Genomic DNA, 16,488 nt, shown 5'->3' with positions numbered 1-16,488 from the left:
GGCCGGTGGATCGATCCCCCTCCTCTCTCTCTCTCTCTCTCTCTCTCTCTCTCTCTCTCTCTCTCTCTCTCTCTCTCTCTCTCTCTCTCCAAACACAAAACTATATACGGCAATTAATTCCTGCTTGTCCCTCCATCCCTCATCGGCCCTGCCGGCGCGTATCGACGCAGATTACTGCTGATGGTCCGTTTTATCACCGCGGAATATACAGCGAGGAGCGCTCATAGACACACACACACACACACACACACACACACACACACACACACACACACACACACACACACACACACACACACACACACACACACACACACAACGCCTGAAACCAAAAACTGTGACAGTCACTTAATAAACTCTAAAGTTACGATACAGACGTCACAGCGTGAACCTACGACCTGACATTATGGCATTATGAAAGGAGTATTTTAAGCTGTAGCAGGATAAAAGCATGACAAAAATACAAATATTGTAAAGATACGTTTGGGCTGTATTTGTCGCACTAGATTAAATAAACCTGAAGTATAACATAATATCTTTAGAAATATATTCTAAAGATATTACAATGAATACCATAACGTTTTACAATATGTTAGGCACAGCAGACACACTGAACTAAAAACGTATTAGCCTATTTTTTCTTCAAGTTCAGACATAGCCTATTATAAGAATATTAAAAGAAATCGTGATTATGGTAGAAAATAAATAAACAGTGAATTCGCTAAATACGTAAAGAAATCTTACGGATTTATAACAATCTATTAGGCTAGATTATGTTAAAACGGGAATTTAAAAAAACATTAGAGCCCATGAGATGAGCCACTGAGCACTCACACCTAATTAGTAATTATCAGCAATAGGCTATTACAGGAAGTTTATGTTGATCTTCTTTAAAAAAAAAAAAAAGAAAATGCATAGGCCTATTATAGCCTATTGATAACCGAATATTGTGAAAGAAATAGCCTATATTATTTATAAGTGATGTGTTAAGAAAAATACATGAAATGAAATCGAGCACAGAAAAATAAAAAATATAACCTGCTAAAACGCCAAATTTCCAACTTATGTCCAAACTAACAGACACGAGATCTCACTTTGATCTCCACGTGCGCAGCGGGAAGCGGAGCGGCGGACTGTGACTTCAGCTCAGACCGGGGTGTTTGGTGTGGCGATAATAAAACAAACGGGCCGCTGAGCTGCTACTCGGAGTGTGTGGAGACTTCGTTTTTATGTGTGTAACGGGACACGCTGACTTTTGGATGAAACGCACCTCTGTGCCACAGATTTTTAACAAGACAGCGGTGTGTGTGTGTGTGTGTGTGTGTGTGTGTGTGTGTGTGTGTGTGTGTGTGTGTGTGAGTGTGTGTGTGTGTGTGTGAGTGTGTGTGTGTGTGTGTGTGTGTGGCCTACTCTATGTGTGGAGAGATATTGACAGAGGGCCGTCATGCGTAAAAGACACACGCACACACACACACACACACACACACACACACACACACACACACACGGACTCACAGCAGATATCGAAGTAATGATCATTTCTCGCGGAATAAAAACGTGTTTTTATTCGTTGATTGCGGAGTTAAAAACTGCAAATATCAGGATTAAAAAAATAGTCCGAATAATAATTTAGTTCTGAGGAGAGAACTAAACGCTTCTGAGGAGCCGTTTGATTTTTTTTAAACTGCCCCTGAAATAAAACTAATATGCAATTAATCGATCGCTTTGATCAGAGTTTAAGTGAGATTAATCATTAGCGCGCACACAGGCCTAAAATAAAACCAAAATGAGCGTGTGAGGGCAGACAGGTGTAAACCCCAATGCTTATTTCCATAAAATCTGAATGGAGTCTGGTTAATATTAACTCTGAGCGGCAGGCCTACTGCTGCTGTCTGAGTGTTTGAACCCCGGCCAGGCTTCTGACCTTTGACCTCTGACCTCCCCCCCCCCCATCGCAGCTCCTACTGTCCAACACTGCAGCTGTCAGACCAACTGTAACATCTCACAACCGCACACATAAAACTACATTTTAATGACCAAATACATCTCCTATATAATACTTTGAATTTCAAAGTATTTTTTTTTATATTTTAAACTGGTGGAAAAAAATCCTAAAAATGAAATTTTAAATGGGAACAATCTACTTAAATTATAATTCATGTATTTCTGACCGTTTTTTTTTTTTTTTACATTGCTCATTTTCAGTGACTGTTTAGCTGCAATTAAGGCCTAATTCTGTGAGGCTTTAATTAGATAGAAATATTATACAAAGCACCATTAATGCTTAATGAAAAACAAAAAAAATATTTTGGATTGCAGTGACTCAAGGGAATGTAAAAATATATAAAGTAGGCCTGAATTAACAGCTGCTTAGCCAATAACACCACATTCCTGTTTGAATATTAGGCTAAAATAGTATAGAAAGAAGTCAGAATTTCCTTATGATATTTACAAAATATTTTTTTAACACTACAAGAGATTAATTACAGTGCAATTAAGCATAACAAACTAATTATTATTATTGCACACACAATAGTCTTGCAGAAAGATTATGGAGATATATGCAGCAACAAAGTTCCTATAAACTTTCTACTGAGTATCAGAAAAACACTTTAAGTCCCTGTAGGACACCACAACAACACTATAGATTACTACTAATTATTATTATTGGAATATTGTAGAAATATATTCCTAAACTTTAGAATACATTCATATCATTTTGCACACTTAAATAAAATTAAAAGACCACAGGGTGACAACTCACTACTGACCACTGACAATTTCAATGTGTGGAAATATCATATCTTATATATTATATATCAGAGGAAATTTAGCAGATTAAACATTGTGAGGTCCAAAGTCAGCTCTGAGCACCAGAGACACAATCAAAGACTCTTTAGGAATATTATAGAGTCAACACAACTCAAATAAACTCCAGTGACAGTGACCGGCCTGAGGTGTGCGAGAGAGAGAGAGTGTGTGTGTGTGTGTGTGTATGTACGTACGGTTGTTGACCTCTCCCGTGTGGTTGCTCAGTGGGATGATCTCCATCCTCTGCTGTCCGTACAGGTAGTAGTCCAGCTCCTCCGACGTCAGCTTGAACCTGCCCGACGCTCCTTTGCCGCCCTCCTCTCCTCCTCCTCCGCTGCTCTTCACGCTGGATGACACCACGCCGACCCCCCCACAGCTCTGCTCTTTGGCCTGATGGAGAAGCCCCGCTGCTGGGTTGTGACCATGCTGGTTCTCCGGGGGCACGACCACCATCAGATCTCCTCCTCCTCCTCCCCCTGGTCCTCCTGGCCCGGCACACACCGGGGCCAACGCCTGCCCAAAGAGTGCGATCTGCTGGGGGACGGGCAGCTGGGAGATCCCTGTCGAGGTGGAGATGGAGATGGAGGAGGATGGGGTTAGAGCTGCTGCTGCTGCTGCTGCTGCTGCGGAAGAAGAAGAAGCGGAGGAAGATGTAGATGAAGACGAGGAGGTGCAGTGTGTGGAGGCCAGGAGGTGGCTGTGCAGGCGGGATGGGCGCAGGTTGTCCATGGGGATGGAGAGGCGGTCAGGCAGAGGCGGTGGTGGGGCCAGAGGAGCCTTCAGCTGCGACTGGGGGAAGAGCTGCTGCCAGTGCTGCAGGTAGGACGGGTCCACCTTCAAGAAGGCCGAGCCGCTTGCGTCGCCCGGTTTCAGCATGGCTGCCCGCCGGCTGCTGAGGGGAGAGATCAGAGAGAAGGAGGCGTCAATCATCAGCATCATTCAAGAGGTCCGGGCAGGATGTAGACATGCAGCGAGGTTAAACCCAAACACAAGACGCACGACTGTGTCAAGTTCACTATACGAACACACGTGGGATGCAGAAAAATTACAATCTGGATGCCAAGACACATGTAGGACACGTTTTATTACTTTAGATTTACATGTGAGAGATTTATCACATATAAGAGACAAACACACTTAAACATGTCCCATTAAGTACTGTGTTTCCACATTAAAATCACTTTTCAGCCATTTAACTGAGATTTAGGATTCAAAACATGAACGTATATCAAAGTGTGCGGCACTAAATTTACTGTAAAGGTGTGAAACTTAGAATTCAGCCTCATCATTCACTTTCATTTTTCCCAGTGTTTAGCTGGGCCAGGCTGCACCTGATCTCCACCTGATTTACAGGTCTTTACTCTGGGTTTACATTTGAGGTGTTAACGCAGAAAAAGGCAGCACTTCTGCCTTTTTGTTGTTTGTGTTAAATTTAACACACGAGACGCAGAAACTTAACCTCATCCTGCACCTTACGTCCACATGTTTCTACTTCAAATTTTCAATTGTAGTTTATTTGGTGGACCATAAAAATTGTAAATAGACGTAAATGATACAAATGTACAATATGTACAATATGTCAAACTGTTAATTGCATTGAAATTATGTTTAAGGTGTTGAAAGGAGCAAATTAAATCTAAATTTCAAAATTAAAGCCTCAAAGGAAGCACATCCGGTGTTTAAATTCTTATGTGAAGTGATACTTTTTTTTAATCCTAATTACAATTTTTGTCTTTATCTTTAATGAATTTACATTGAAAGCATTTAGCTGAGTCTGATTCCACATAGTTCCTCTCCTCAATCACCTTGACTTCATATTTTAGGCTTAAAACTGAGCTTATAATGATAAAATGAGACTCCGATTTCCTACTTTAAAATCCTAATCTACATGTGTGATGATTAGAAATAAGAGAATTAGAAGTAGTATGTTTCAGGTGATCCTGGTCAGTTTGTTTAGTCTGTTACGCTTCTCTGTTTCAGCCTGCAGGGTTTCAAAAATACTGATTTTACTCTGGAAACAAAGTTGAACATAAAGTCTCACGTGTTTCTGTTTAAAATAAATAGACAGATAACAGATAGTCTGGAGATTAGTTCAACAAACAGTTTTTTTTGTTTAAGATGTATGGACAGGTTGTTTTCTGTTTTCACCAGCATCAGTTTTTTTTTAACTCTCCACAATGAATAAATACATCTATATTATATCTCTAAAAGCTGTGCAAATGGGGTACATTTAAAAAAATGTAAGGCATCAGAGTCACAAACACAGACATCTCAGAACAAGTATCATCTTGTTCCTTTTCAGCCTCTAATCTTATAACTTTCTCATCTCATCATGTTATAACATGAGTCTATTTACTTTAATTTTACATCCTAACGTATTTTTCTTCTATTGTTTCTTCTAATCTTGCTGAGCAGTAAGGTTTATTTTTGCAAATAAGAAACGTGTCTGAACGCCATTTCTGAGACATAAAATACGTAAAAACTCTAAAGCCTATAAAACACTGACTGACTTTAGCCTGGTTGACCCTCCGCTTCAGCCCTGCTCTGGTCCGCTGTCTCGGTCTCGGATGGTTGTTTTTGCACGGATTTTACGCACGCCAAGCGCAAAATAACCGCACCAAATAAAAGCAATAAAACCAAGCGCGCAGAGTTTGGATTAGTTTAGTATGTAAACCAGGCAGTGAGTAAAAGTGTCATCACAATAAATAAATAGGTCCGGTTAAGTCCAAGTCAGATCGGCGGTCCTGCGTTTTCTCCGTGGCCGAACAGAGGCGTCGGTGGATGGGTAGAGACGCGGGGACGCTCCGCTTGGTTCTCCTGGAGTTTCCCCGGGATGTTTTTTTGTCTTTTGTTTTAATGTGAAAGTTGTTGAAGCGCAGGAGAGGCTTACTGCTGTCAGAGTGTGTGCGGGTCCTGGGCGATAATTTCCGGGCAGCGGTGGAAGGTTTGTCCCTCCTCCGGACTGCGGTGAACCATCGATGGGAGCCGGGATAGTTCGCTGCGTCCTGCGCGTCTCCAGAGCCAAAACTACCAGAGCGGCTGCTGCGCGAGCCTTTCTCTCTCTCTATCTCTCTCTCTCTACCATTCACTTGCCCTCTTCCCTTCTCTCTCTCTCTCTCTCTCTCTCTCTCTCTCTCTCTCTCTCTCTCTCTTATCTCCTACAGTCTCTCTCCCCCCCTCTAATTCACACGTATTATTTCTCTCTCAGCCTGTTTCAATGCTCACTTTCCTTTCTCCTCCTTTTCTTTTTCTCCATCCTCCTCTTCAAACTCTTTTTCTGTTTTTCCCTCTCTCAACCTTTGGCTTTACTGTCTTTTCTTTTTTCTCCAGATTCAGCACACAGACTGTAAAAATAAGATTCAGCTCAGTTCAATTCAATTTAGATGATCTTTATTGACTCTAAGTACAAATCTTCATACGTCAGAGGAAAATAGGCTAAATAAATTTCTCTCTGTGTCTCTCTATCCACAGCTGAAAATCTAAAGGTTGACCCGACTGTAAAGTGTACATGAACTGTGTTATCTTTATGTGTTTATCTCTTTTATTGATCTATGCATGCATAGCCAAAGAAATAGAAGCAATGTCTCTCCACACTATCCTGATGAATTTACATGTAAACAGACGCTAACGCAACATTTAGTAACATTTATTACTGTGCCATTTGTGTATTTAAGTCTAAAACACAAATGAGAAAACATTCTTTATATTGCATTAAAACCTCAGAAACCTTTTAATAGCAAATGTTAGTCTTGCCTATGCTGACAGAAGATGCTACCAACAAGTTCTCCAACTTAAATAATAAACCATAGGGAGTTTGTAGTTCTTCCCATCAGACAGTTTTCTGATCAGCCACCACTGTGGTCAGGGTTGGAAACAAGGAAAGCTATGTAAAGATTGGCTCCCCTGAAAGAAACATGAGCTCCCCAGAAAGCCTCATTGGAGAAATGTAGGCCAAGCTCTAAAATATCCTAATTTTTCTATGTATACATTTATATTTTCCTATATGTTTAGGTAAACATATAAAAAAAGGTTTGAAAAGTGAAGCCAATGCTGAAGTGCCTTAAACCCGCATCCTCTCTAATTTCCAGCAGGGGGCGACTTCACTTGCTCCTAAAATCTGTTCCTATAGAAGTCTATGGAAAAATAGTCTTACATTGCCAGACCCTCCTCCACAGCGATGTGGAGGAGGGTCTGGCTAGTCCACACAGCATTCTGGGATGGGAGAAAAACTTGCTCTGGTTTATTGGCATTTCTTCACACCGATCACAATCGTCTTGGGTGGTGCTAAGAGCCGGACGGAGCCACGGTGCTGCTGCAAAATAGCCTCGGGAAATAACTTGTTTTGGTGGAACGTGTACGTTCAAAGATTGTTTTAGTCATACAACAGAAAACTCAGACTGGACAGATAGTCTAGCTAGCTGTCTGGATTTACCATGCAGAGATCTGAGGAGCAGTTAACCATAGTCCTCAGAAATCCACCAGAGTTTAAAATGCTAACACAAAGAAAGCGGAAGGTAATGGACATTCGGCCGAAAAGAGTGACATCCGGCGGAATTTTGGGCGGCAACGGAGCAATCCTGGAAGCGGAACATCGTGGGTATAGACTAATGGGAAAATGACCCTACCACTACCTTGATTAATTACCTTGGTAAATATTTTCATAATGAGTTCATGGACTAGTTTCAAGTCTTCTTCAATGCAGCATGATGTTCACTTTATGAATCTATTTATGATCTATTTATTTTAAAATTGATGATAAAGCAGAGGATGCTTTAGGGCGTGGCTACCTTGTGCTTGACAAGTTGCTACCACAGTGCCATGCATCATTTCCTCTGGTTCTCAGTCAGATCCACCCGACACTCCTCCCCAGCTCCACCCTCTCGTCTGAATATGGTCACGGTCACTTTTGGCTCCAAAAAAACAAAAGATGGCGACTCCCAAAATGCCAAACATGAGGCTTCAAATAAATAGTCCACAAACCATTGGGGAACGTCACGTTGGCTGCGTCCACTTCTTTTGTACAGTCTATTAGTTGAGTTTGAGTTTACTTTGAGTTAGTCCCGCATTGCCAGAATTCGAGTGAATCCGCTGTTCGCAGCGATTCCAATAATATGACTTTGGCTTCTCGTCCAGTTTTAGGTCGTTAAAACAGATATTTATAAAAAACGCCTTAAGACGCAGATTTCTTTGTATTTGTGTCGAAACAATTACATCACCCCCTCAATTCACGCATTCACCCATTGTTGCTCTCTGTAATGAGCATGCGCCTGAAACAATAACAAAGGTGAACTACCGGTTTGTTCAAGTTTAGTTTGGGCCGCGTGCCACAAAGGTGTTACAGTAAATATATAAAGGTAGAAGAGAGGTGTCAAATCACTCCAAATTAATAGCTAGCTATTTTTTGTTTTAACCAAAGGAAAATAATCTCACTATTATGCTCGGAATGTTCCTGGTATTTGACGTATCGTTGACGTAGACTTTATCGCCACCTATTAGAGATGCTTACAAGTCTTTGAGCTAGAGTCTAATGGCCCTGACACACCAACCCGTTTTTCGGCCGTCTGACAGTCTGGCGAGGTCGGTGACTCGAGTCTGTTCGGTGTGTTCCATGCCGTCATCAGTTGTCGGAGCCGTCGGCCTTCATTTTGGCCGACCTGACATGCTGGGTCGGAAGGCGGGCAGTCGGACTCAATGACCAATCTGATTGGTGGAGTGCTAACCCGGAAATGACGAGCGGGGTGAGCCTGACGAACTCCTCTCAAAATCTGACGTAAATCTTTCAAACTGACCTTTGTCGATCTGAAATGAAGACAGATTCAGCAACTGCATGGCCTAGTTCTCGCTTAAAATGTTTTCAGAAACACATTTCGGTGAACTATCTTTGTAAAATATGAGATCGTATTCCGAACGAAGCCGCCATTTTGCCTGGTTGTAAAATCTGGGAGCAGCCAGACCCACGTGACGCATTCGTCCAATCAGCTGCCGGTTTTCATTTTTTGGGCTGTTATGGAGATGTATTACGTCTTGCGCGCGCGCAGAACGTACGCTCAAGTTGGCATCGCTTTGGTGTGTTCCGAGGCACTTTTTTGACCAACTTTCTGCTGACGGTCGGCCGTCAGGTTGGTGTGTCAGAGCCTTAAGTCAAGTCTCAAGTCTTTGAGCCAGGCGCGTACTAACCCACTTTACTTACTGGCCTGTCTAGCCAAGTTTGATCAAAATATGTTTTGTTATGAAAAATATTCAAATATATGTAAAAAAAAAAAAAAAAAAGAAATAGTAGCAGAAGTAGTTGTGTGTGTTTAAAGTGTCTTCTCTTCTGATAAAACAAAACATTGTTTAAACAATAAGAAAGCCTCAGGAAAGTAGTTGGTTACTATGGTTACAACAGGCTGACTTTCTGGGCTGCTTTCAGCAGCTAGCTAGCTGGCTTTTCAGACAATGTACTGTTAAAAGTTACCGCAACAACAGTGGCTTCTCTTTAAAGTGTTGTGTAAAGTGTTAAGCTGCTTTCCATTATATCTTTCTTACTTCAAACAATGCTTGGCTGGAAATTTTCATTAGCTGCTGATTTGTGTAAACAGCTGGTAGCACATTTGCTGCTTGTGTTCTGACCATATACTGAAGCAACAATGCCATGTCATGAATGCACAAGGGATATGTTACGTGTTTGATTTCTGTCTGATGTATGCTATGTCATGCAGTATGTTAACACATTCTCTGCTGTTTGGGTTTATGTTTAGTTGCCACTTTGTGCAACAAAATGGTTGGGAAAAGATGGCACACTTACTTTTGTAATGGTCCGCCCAAAATACAATTCATGCCTAGGCTTTAGAGCTTAAGTCCAAGTCAAGTCTCAGGCCTCTTGTGGTTATAATGAGTGTTGTATCACCTGCTGCGCTCCATCCAGGCTGCTTAGAACACTGCAAACCCTAATTCATCTTTTCCTAACATCTAGCGAACGACAGTCGGAGTTAACCTCCCGTAGGTCGTAGCTAAAGCAAGAAGTAAGCTAACGTTAGGTGGCCAATGCTGAGCTAAACATGTTTGCTGACCTATCAGGGTACATTTTCAGGTGCCTGATGAAATTAGATTAGTTTGAGCCAGAATCCTTTATCCTAATACCACATATTTTGCGTTCAGCGCTTCTTTTGTTTGGGCCTTGTTGTATGAAGATTTTAAAGCCAAAGCTTCTGATGAATGGCACAGCAGCTGCCGGTGCGGTCGACATGTTGGTTGTCATCTCTCATGTGTAGCCACGTGCAGCAGATGCAATACCTATTACATTACATTACATTACATAGGTTATAGTTTACGCAGGGACGGGAATAACCATAGACATATATAGCACTCTAGTCACTCTATATGTCTATGGGATTAACATTCAGCTCATCAGACATTTCCTTAAAAAATGTTTGAGTCCGAGTCGAGTATAAAGTTACTATTATTATTATTATTATGTCAGCTCACTTCAGCTGCTTTATTAACCTCTCACTTCAATTGAGCAGATAAAACAGATTACAGCCGAGCTCATTGTGTTTCTGGGTCTGTCTTGTTATCCACGACCCCAAGCTTTCCCACCCATCTGCTGCTCTCTCTCACACACACACACACACACACACACACACACACACACACACACATACACACACACACACACACACACAGAGCCAGGCATGTGAAGCATACAGTATGTGTGTACATCAGTCATTGTAAGCTGCTGTGGATAAGAACATCAGCTAAATGCCTGAAAACGTAAATGTGTGAGTGTGTGTGTGTGTGTGTGTGTGTGTGTGTGTGTTGTTTTGACTGGCGTAGCCCTGACAGGCCCCATTTGTCATCCTCGGGACCTCTGGTGGATTGATAACGAACAAAAACACAAACATAAGCGTCTGAAAATGAACTCTTGTCGGTTTAGAGCGACTTTTTCAGCGCAGAGGAATGTGGAGGAACAACAGGCCGTCTGATTGGCTAAAGCACAAGTTCAGGGTCGACGGTAGCCAATGGGGAATTTACAAGGTTGGGGGCTTGAATCCTGGCTCCTATAGGTTAATTAAGCTTTATTGTTTTCACCTGAAAGACTGTAAGTTAGTTTGATGTGAATCTAAAGTTTCCTGTAAAGGATATTTATACTTACTTACAAAGATAGTGTCAAATTGGACCAGTTTCATGATTTGTAGGAAACCTTCATGACAAAACAGAGATGATTGATGTTTTTTGGCATTAAGGGAGGTCGAACGAGATCTCAGTCCACTTACATGTCTTTAGTGTGTTTTTCTAGTCATTGTTGTGGAGTTTTTCTGAAGAATTAGCAGTAAGTCATCAAAATAACTCACTTCAAATCACTTCATTAGATTTGAATATTTCTGCACGACTATATTCATATGTGGCAGGAGATAACACTAAAGACACTTTTTCTTATGAACTACTAATAAATGCTTTAACTCCAACTGTTTTTCAGCTATTGAGAACAACCTGAACACAAACTCAAACCCCAAAAAAACTTTTTTTTGATGACTGATTAAATTTCTAATAATGTTGTGGGAAAACAAGAGCAGTTGCATTTTGCAGGATAATATATGAAAATGTTCCGTAGGACTGCACACAAAACCTTTGTGAGAATAAACTCAAATCCCTCTGTCCTTCAGTCTTTGATTTGGATCTGATGTAATATACTAATGTAGTGATAATAATAACAATACTAATACATCTTTATTTATAAAGCACTTTTCAATCAGACAAAGAGCTTTACAATAAGATTTCGCTGAATAAAGCAGCAGGAATCGACAGAGGGTATAGGAGAGGAAATGAGAGGAGATGTTTTGTAGTGATCATACAGTAAACTTGACATAATAAGTTATGTGCTCAAGATATTTCAGTACTGGACCAAAGAGGCATGTCACTAGCACGGCTACATTAAGGATATTCCTACACACTGCTCTTACATTCAACGCATTTATTGAATCAGCAAGTTTCGTTCCCTGCAGACCTTCTTTACAGTACGACTTCTCTTTTGACTTATCGTAACCCTTGTGTCGTCTTTGGGTCGAATTTGACCCGTTTTCTAAATTTCTATATCACAAATATGGGTTTCTTTTTAACCCTCGTGTTGTCTTCCCGTAGACCATGCAACGTTTAGTTTTTTTGGGTCAAAATTTTGTAAAGTAAAAACCTCCAGACACTTTTGTTGATTTTTTGGGGCATTTTTGTTGTTGTTTTGACCACGTTTTTGAAGCTTTCTCCGACATTTTTTGTCACTTTTTGACGTTTTCTCATTTTTCCCCGAAGTTCTTTGTCACTTTTTCGATTTGGGCAGTTTTTTTGGGACGTTTTTGTTGTTTTTTTTCCCCTACATTTCTGTCACTTTTTTCAGTGTTTTTTAATCCATTTTCTTCAAATGCTATCAAATTAAATAAAACACCCAAATTCAATGAAAATAGTGAACTGATCAGTTATTTAATTTGTGAAGAGCGTTGTATGGAACCATCCACAATTAGACTTTTGACAATTTGGTTGAAAAAAACCAAATTTCTTATATAAAAACTTCTTGAAAATGGGTCAAATTTGACCCGAGGACAACATGAGGTTTAAAATATATTGAGCTCCTCTCAGATGCTCTTGGCATGTAGTATAGTTAATGCGCTCGCAAGAACAAAAACACAGCACAGGCATAGACAAACGCACAGAAAGTCACAATAACAAGCGGTTATCAAATTGCCTGAGTATAACGTTTGGAAGTCTTCAAAAGGATTAACAACTCTTTTTAAAGTTTTGTGTAACTTATTCAATTTTTTTTTTTAAGTAGAATAGAATGAAAAACTTTTTTTTTCAAACTCAGTTTCAACATGTAACACAGCTGAACTTAAAATGCCGTTATAATCACTGTAATTCTAGACGTGACCAGTGATTAGACGAAGCATAAATCAGCAGAAGTTGATGATAAAAAACATGTCCATTGTTAAATGTGATTAGTTTCCTTTACATGAATGTTTTGGAGACATGAAAAACTCAAAATGTAAACTTCATTTAAAGGAAAACGATTTCTATTTGTTGAGGAGAAAAGCTTTATGTAATATATGTGACTGACGAATGAATTGACCTTTTTTTACCCATTTTATTTCTTAATATTTAGGGGTTGTATCACCGTAACTCCCCATAAAGGTAATTCATGTTGATGTGACAGTTTGATCATATTAACTGTTAAATTTAGTTTTGAACAGATTTTTTATGTATGGACCAAGTTGTTCTGAATCTACATACACTATTATTTTTCCTCTTCATCATCACCATTAGTCCATAATTACAGTTCTTTTCCATAGTGTGGCTGTTGGAGACAAGAAAGCAAAGAAAAAAGGAAAAAGCAGAGCAGGAGGAGAATAAGGTGTTTTCATCCATTGATTAATGGCTTTCTAAAGCAAAGCACATCGGAGGAGCCAGCCGATCGATAAATTAACTGCCCAAATTCATCATTTTCTACAACAAAAGCTAATTATTTAGACGGCTGCAGGAAAAGAAAAAACACAATATTAACCAGAGTTCATTTAGCAAAGCGCTGTATTCCTGCATGTGAGAGCACTGCAGAGCTGTGGGTCAGATTCAACATGAACATGGAGGGATTTAAACTGAGATTACCGAAACAGATTTAGAGTTGAACTCAGCTGTAGGGTTGGATGTACGGCTCCGCAGAACGCCTCATTTGAGAAACTTAGGGGGAGTTCTAAAATATCTTACCTTTTACTGTATAAATGTATATTTTCCTGTATATTTCTAATACTGCTATCTAATAGTAAAGCACTTATAACAAGTTCCTGCTGTGGACATCCATGCGTGGGGGTGTAACTATGAACTCAACACACGTCAGACACCGTACGTTATTGTTGGCAATGTAATTATTTGTTCTCTGGCTCCCTCCAACAATGCTCTTTAACCCTTGTGTTGTCTTTGGGTCAAATTTGACCCTTTTTTCAACATTTATATATCAGAAATATGGGTTTCTTTTTAACTACCTAATTTTGATTACCCAAAAATAACATGGATGATTCCACACAACGGCTTCCCAAGTACAACAAAATATTGGATCTCCACTTTCATTGACTTTTAGGGTGTTTTATTTCATTTTTTAGCATTTGAAAAAAAAAATGGAAATGTTTCTAAACAGTATCCCAACTGAACATTGACATATACCCTTCTGTGATTATTCTTCCTTTAATATTAGTCTAAATAATTCATTATTTCTGCTTTTGTAACTAACTAATAACTAACTGTAATTTTCTATAAATGAGGTTTATTGACCATGAATTCCAAAAATAAGTGTAAAACTAGTGGTGATAAGTTGGTGTTAGTGGTGTTTATACATGGTAGTGAAATGAAGCGTTAAACGTCGAAAAATGCACCAAAAACATTTTTAAAAAAGTGCCAAAAATAAAAAGACTAAAACATCAGAAAAAGTGTTGATTTCCAATTTTCAACCTGCAAATGCATGGTTGAATGGAAGACAACACAAGGATTAAATATGTATAAAAGACTCATAATATAAGTAGAAATGAGAATCTAAGAATTAAAATAAGTTGAAATGTATATTTGTGACCCAACCCACTATGCCCCAAACCTACGTCGATGTTGTACGATTCCACACCTCACAATTTACATCCAGCATCAGTGCAGGAAGCATTGTGTCCTGATGCAGCGTCCTCGGGTCAAGTCCAGCAGGGGACATTAGTTGCATGTCAATAAAGCCTGGCATCAGCAAATGACTTAATGGCATATGAATAGCATGTCAATTTCTTTAGCAGCGTGTCATTTCGCATTGTTTGCTGTCTCTACTAGTCTCGCATTGCCAGACCTTCCTCCACAGCACTGCGGAGGAGGGTCTGGCTAGTCCACACAGCATTCCGGGATGGGAGAAAAACGTGATGGGAGAAAAACGTGCTAGGGTTTATTGGCATTTCTTTAAACCAATCACAATCGTCTTGGGCGGCGGAGCCACGGTGACTCTGCCAAATAGCCTTGGGAAGGAACTTGTTTTGGTGGAACGTGTGTACGTTCAAAAGTTGTTTTGGTCGTGCAACAGAAAACTCAGATTGGACAGATAGTCTAGCTAGCTGTCTGGATTTACCCTGCAGAGATCTGAGGAGCAGTCAACCATAGTCCTCATAAATCCACCGGAGTTTAAAATGCCAACACAAAGAAAGCGGAAGGAAACGGACATCGGCGGAATTTCTGTAACTTATATTGTGACGTGTTATAAAGAGCGACAAAGTCCGCGTAGGGTGGAAGTCGGGGTGGATGGATGGGTCAAACAAACGCAGGATTTTCATCGAGGAGAACGCGGTTCGTGTCCCGTGTGAAACTAAAAGTCAACGTTTTGTCAACTTAACTTATGTACGTAACTTATATTTACATCAGACTAAACTTGTTTTAACCAAAACCACGGTCATTTCCTAAACTAAACCAAGTAGTTTGGTTTGAATTCACAGAGTTAACCACATGCTTACAACTGACAAGTTGGGAAAGAGAACAAGCGTTAAATGGCACGCAAAAATGCATTGAGATGACATGCCAAATGTCGTTGCGTGCTATTTATACGCCTTCCCATGAGATCACATTGGTCAAACCTCATCTCTCTCTACAATCATTTCCTGTCATCTCTCTATGGTTGATCTAAAAAATGACACAAAATACCCCAAAAATACTTTTTACAAAAATGGTTCTGCCGATACAATGAAACAGTCATAATGATGGAGCATTTAAGGGACAACTTGAGGTTTAAAGGGTGTAAACTTGAGGTTTTAATGAGGCCTGCTGGTGTAAATCCCTGAGGGTTCGTTAGCACACAACTGATGGGAATTCAATTAAAAAAGGTTTGCGTGTCCCCTTTTTTACACACACACACACACACACACACACACACACACACACACAGAAACACACACACACACACACACACACACACAAACACAGACACAGACACAGACACACACACACACACACACACACACACACACAGGTAACCTTACGTATGTGTGTGTGTGTGTGTGTGTGTGTGTGTGTGTGTGTGTGTGTGTACATATTAGAGAGAGAGGGAGAGAGGGAAAGAGAGGGGAGAGAGGTTTAAAGCGATGTCACTTTCATTTACATAGCAGCATGTTGTTAAGGTCCTGCTTTGACATTCAATTAAAACGTTTACATTTCTGCTTAATTAATTCGCCGGATGGCGGGAAGAAAAGACGAATGGACGGGCCGCTTTGACAGGAGACCGATAACCGCGCGCGTGTGTGTGTGTGTGTGTGTGTGTGTGTGTGTGTGTGTGTGTTAAGGTCATGGCAGGCTGACTATTATAATTCATCTCTATAGACATGTATTCAGCAGGGACGTATATTCTCTTTTTCAGCTTTATTTCCTGCAGCTGAAGCCGAGCCGAGCGGAGCTGTTGTTAATGCAGTGAAGTGTTTTAAAGCTGTTAAACACGTCTGTATGGACTTTATTATCCCTTGGTTTATTGTTAAAAACTAAATGCTGCAGCTCATTATTGATCTCTGTATGCTGGAAAATGCATTTGTTCGTCAACGAAGAAGAACATTTTTAAATCCACACAGCTGAAGGAGCATTTTTTTCCTGTTTTGATTTTACATTTTATATCACAGGCCTATATCTAGTATTTATACATGAAATAACAACCCA

General features: G+C 40.2%; 1 protein-coding gene across 1 annotated transcript in view; it reads right to left on the bottom strand.

The window, feature by feature from the left end:
• The window catches only part of prdm6 (PR domain containing 6), a 107,278-nt gene extending 103,581 nt beyond the window's left edge, over positions 1-3,697 (bottom strand). Inside the window, exon 1 of the mRNA XM_031305460.2 lies at positions 3,006-3,697. Within this exon, the coding sequence (XP_031161320.1) occupies positions 3,006-3,687 (682 nt within the window). The 5' untranslated portion in view covers positions 3,688-3,697. The remainder of the gene's footprint in view (positions 1-3,005) is intronic.
• Positions 3,698-16,488: the final 12,791 nt, after the last annotated feature.

The sequence above is a fragment of the Sander lucioperca genome, chromosome 2 (genome assembly GCF_008315115.2).
Source record: "Sander lucioperca isolate FBNREF2018 chromosome 2, SLUC_FBN_1.2, whole genome shotgun sequence".
Classification (NCBI taxonomy): domain Eukaryota; kingdom Metazoa; phylum Chordata; class Actinopteri; order Perciformes; family Percidae; genus Sander; species Sander lucioperca.
Note: the sequence above shows the minus strand (reverse complement) of the source record. Positions and strands in the feature narration are given on the sequence as shown.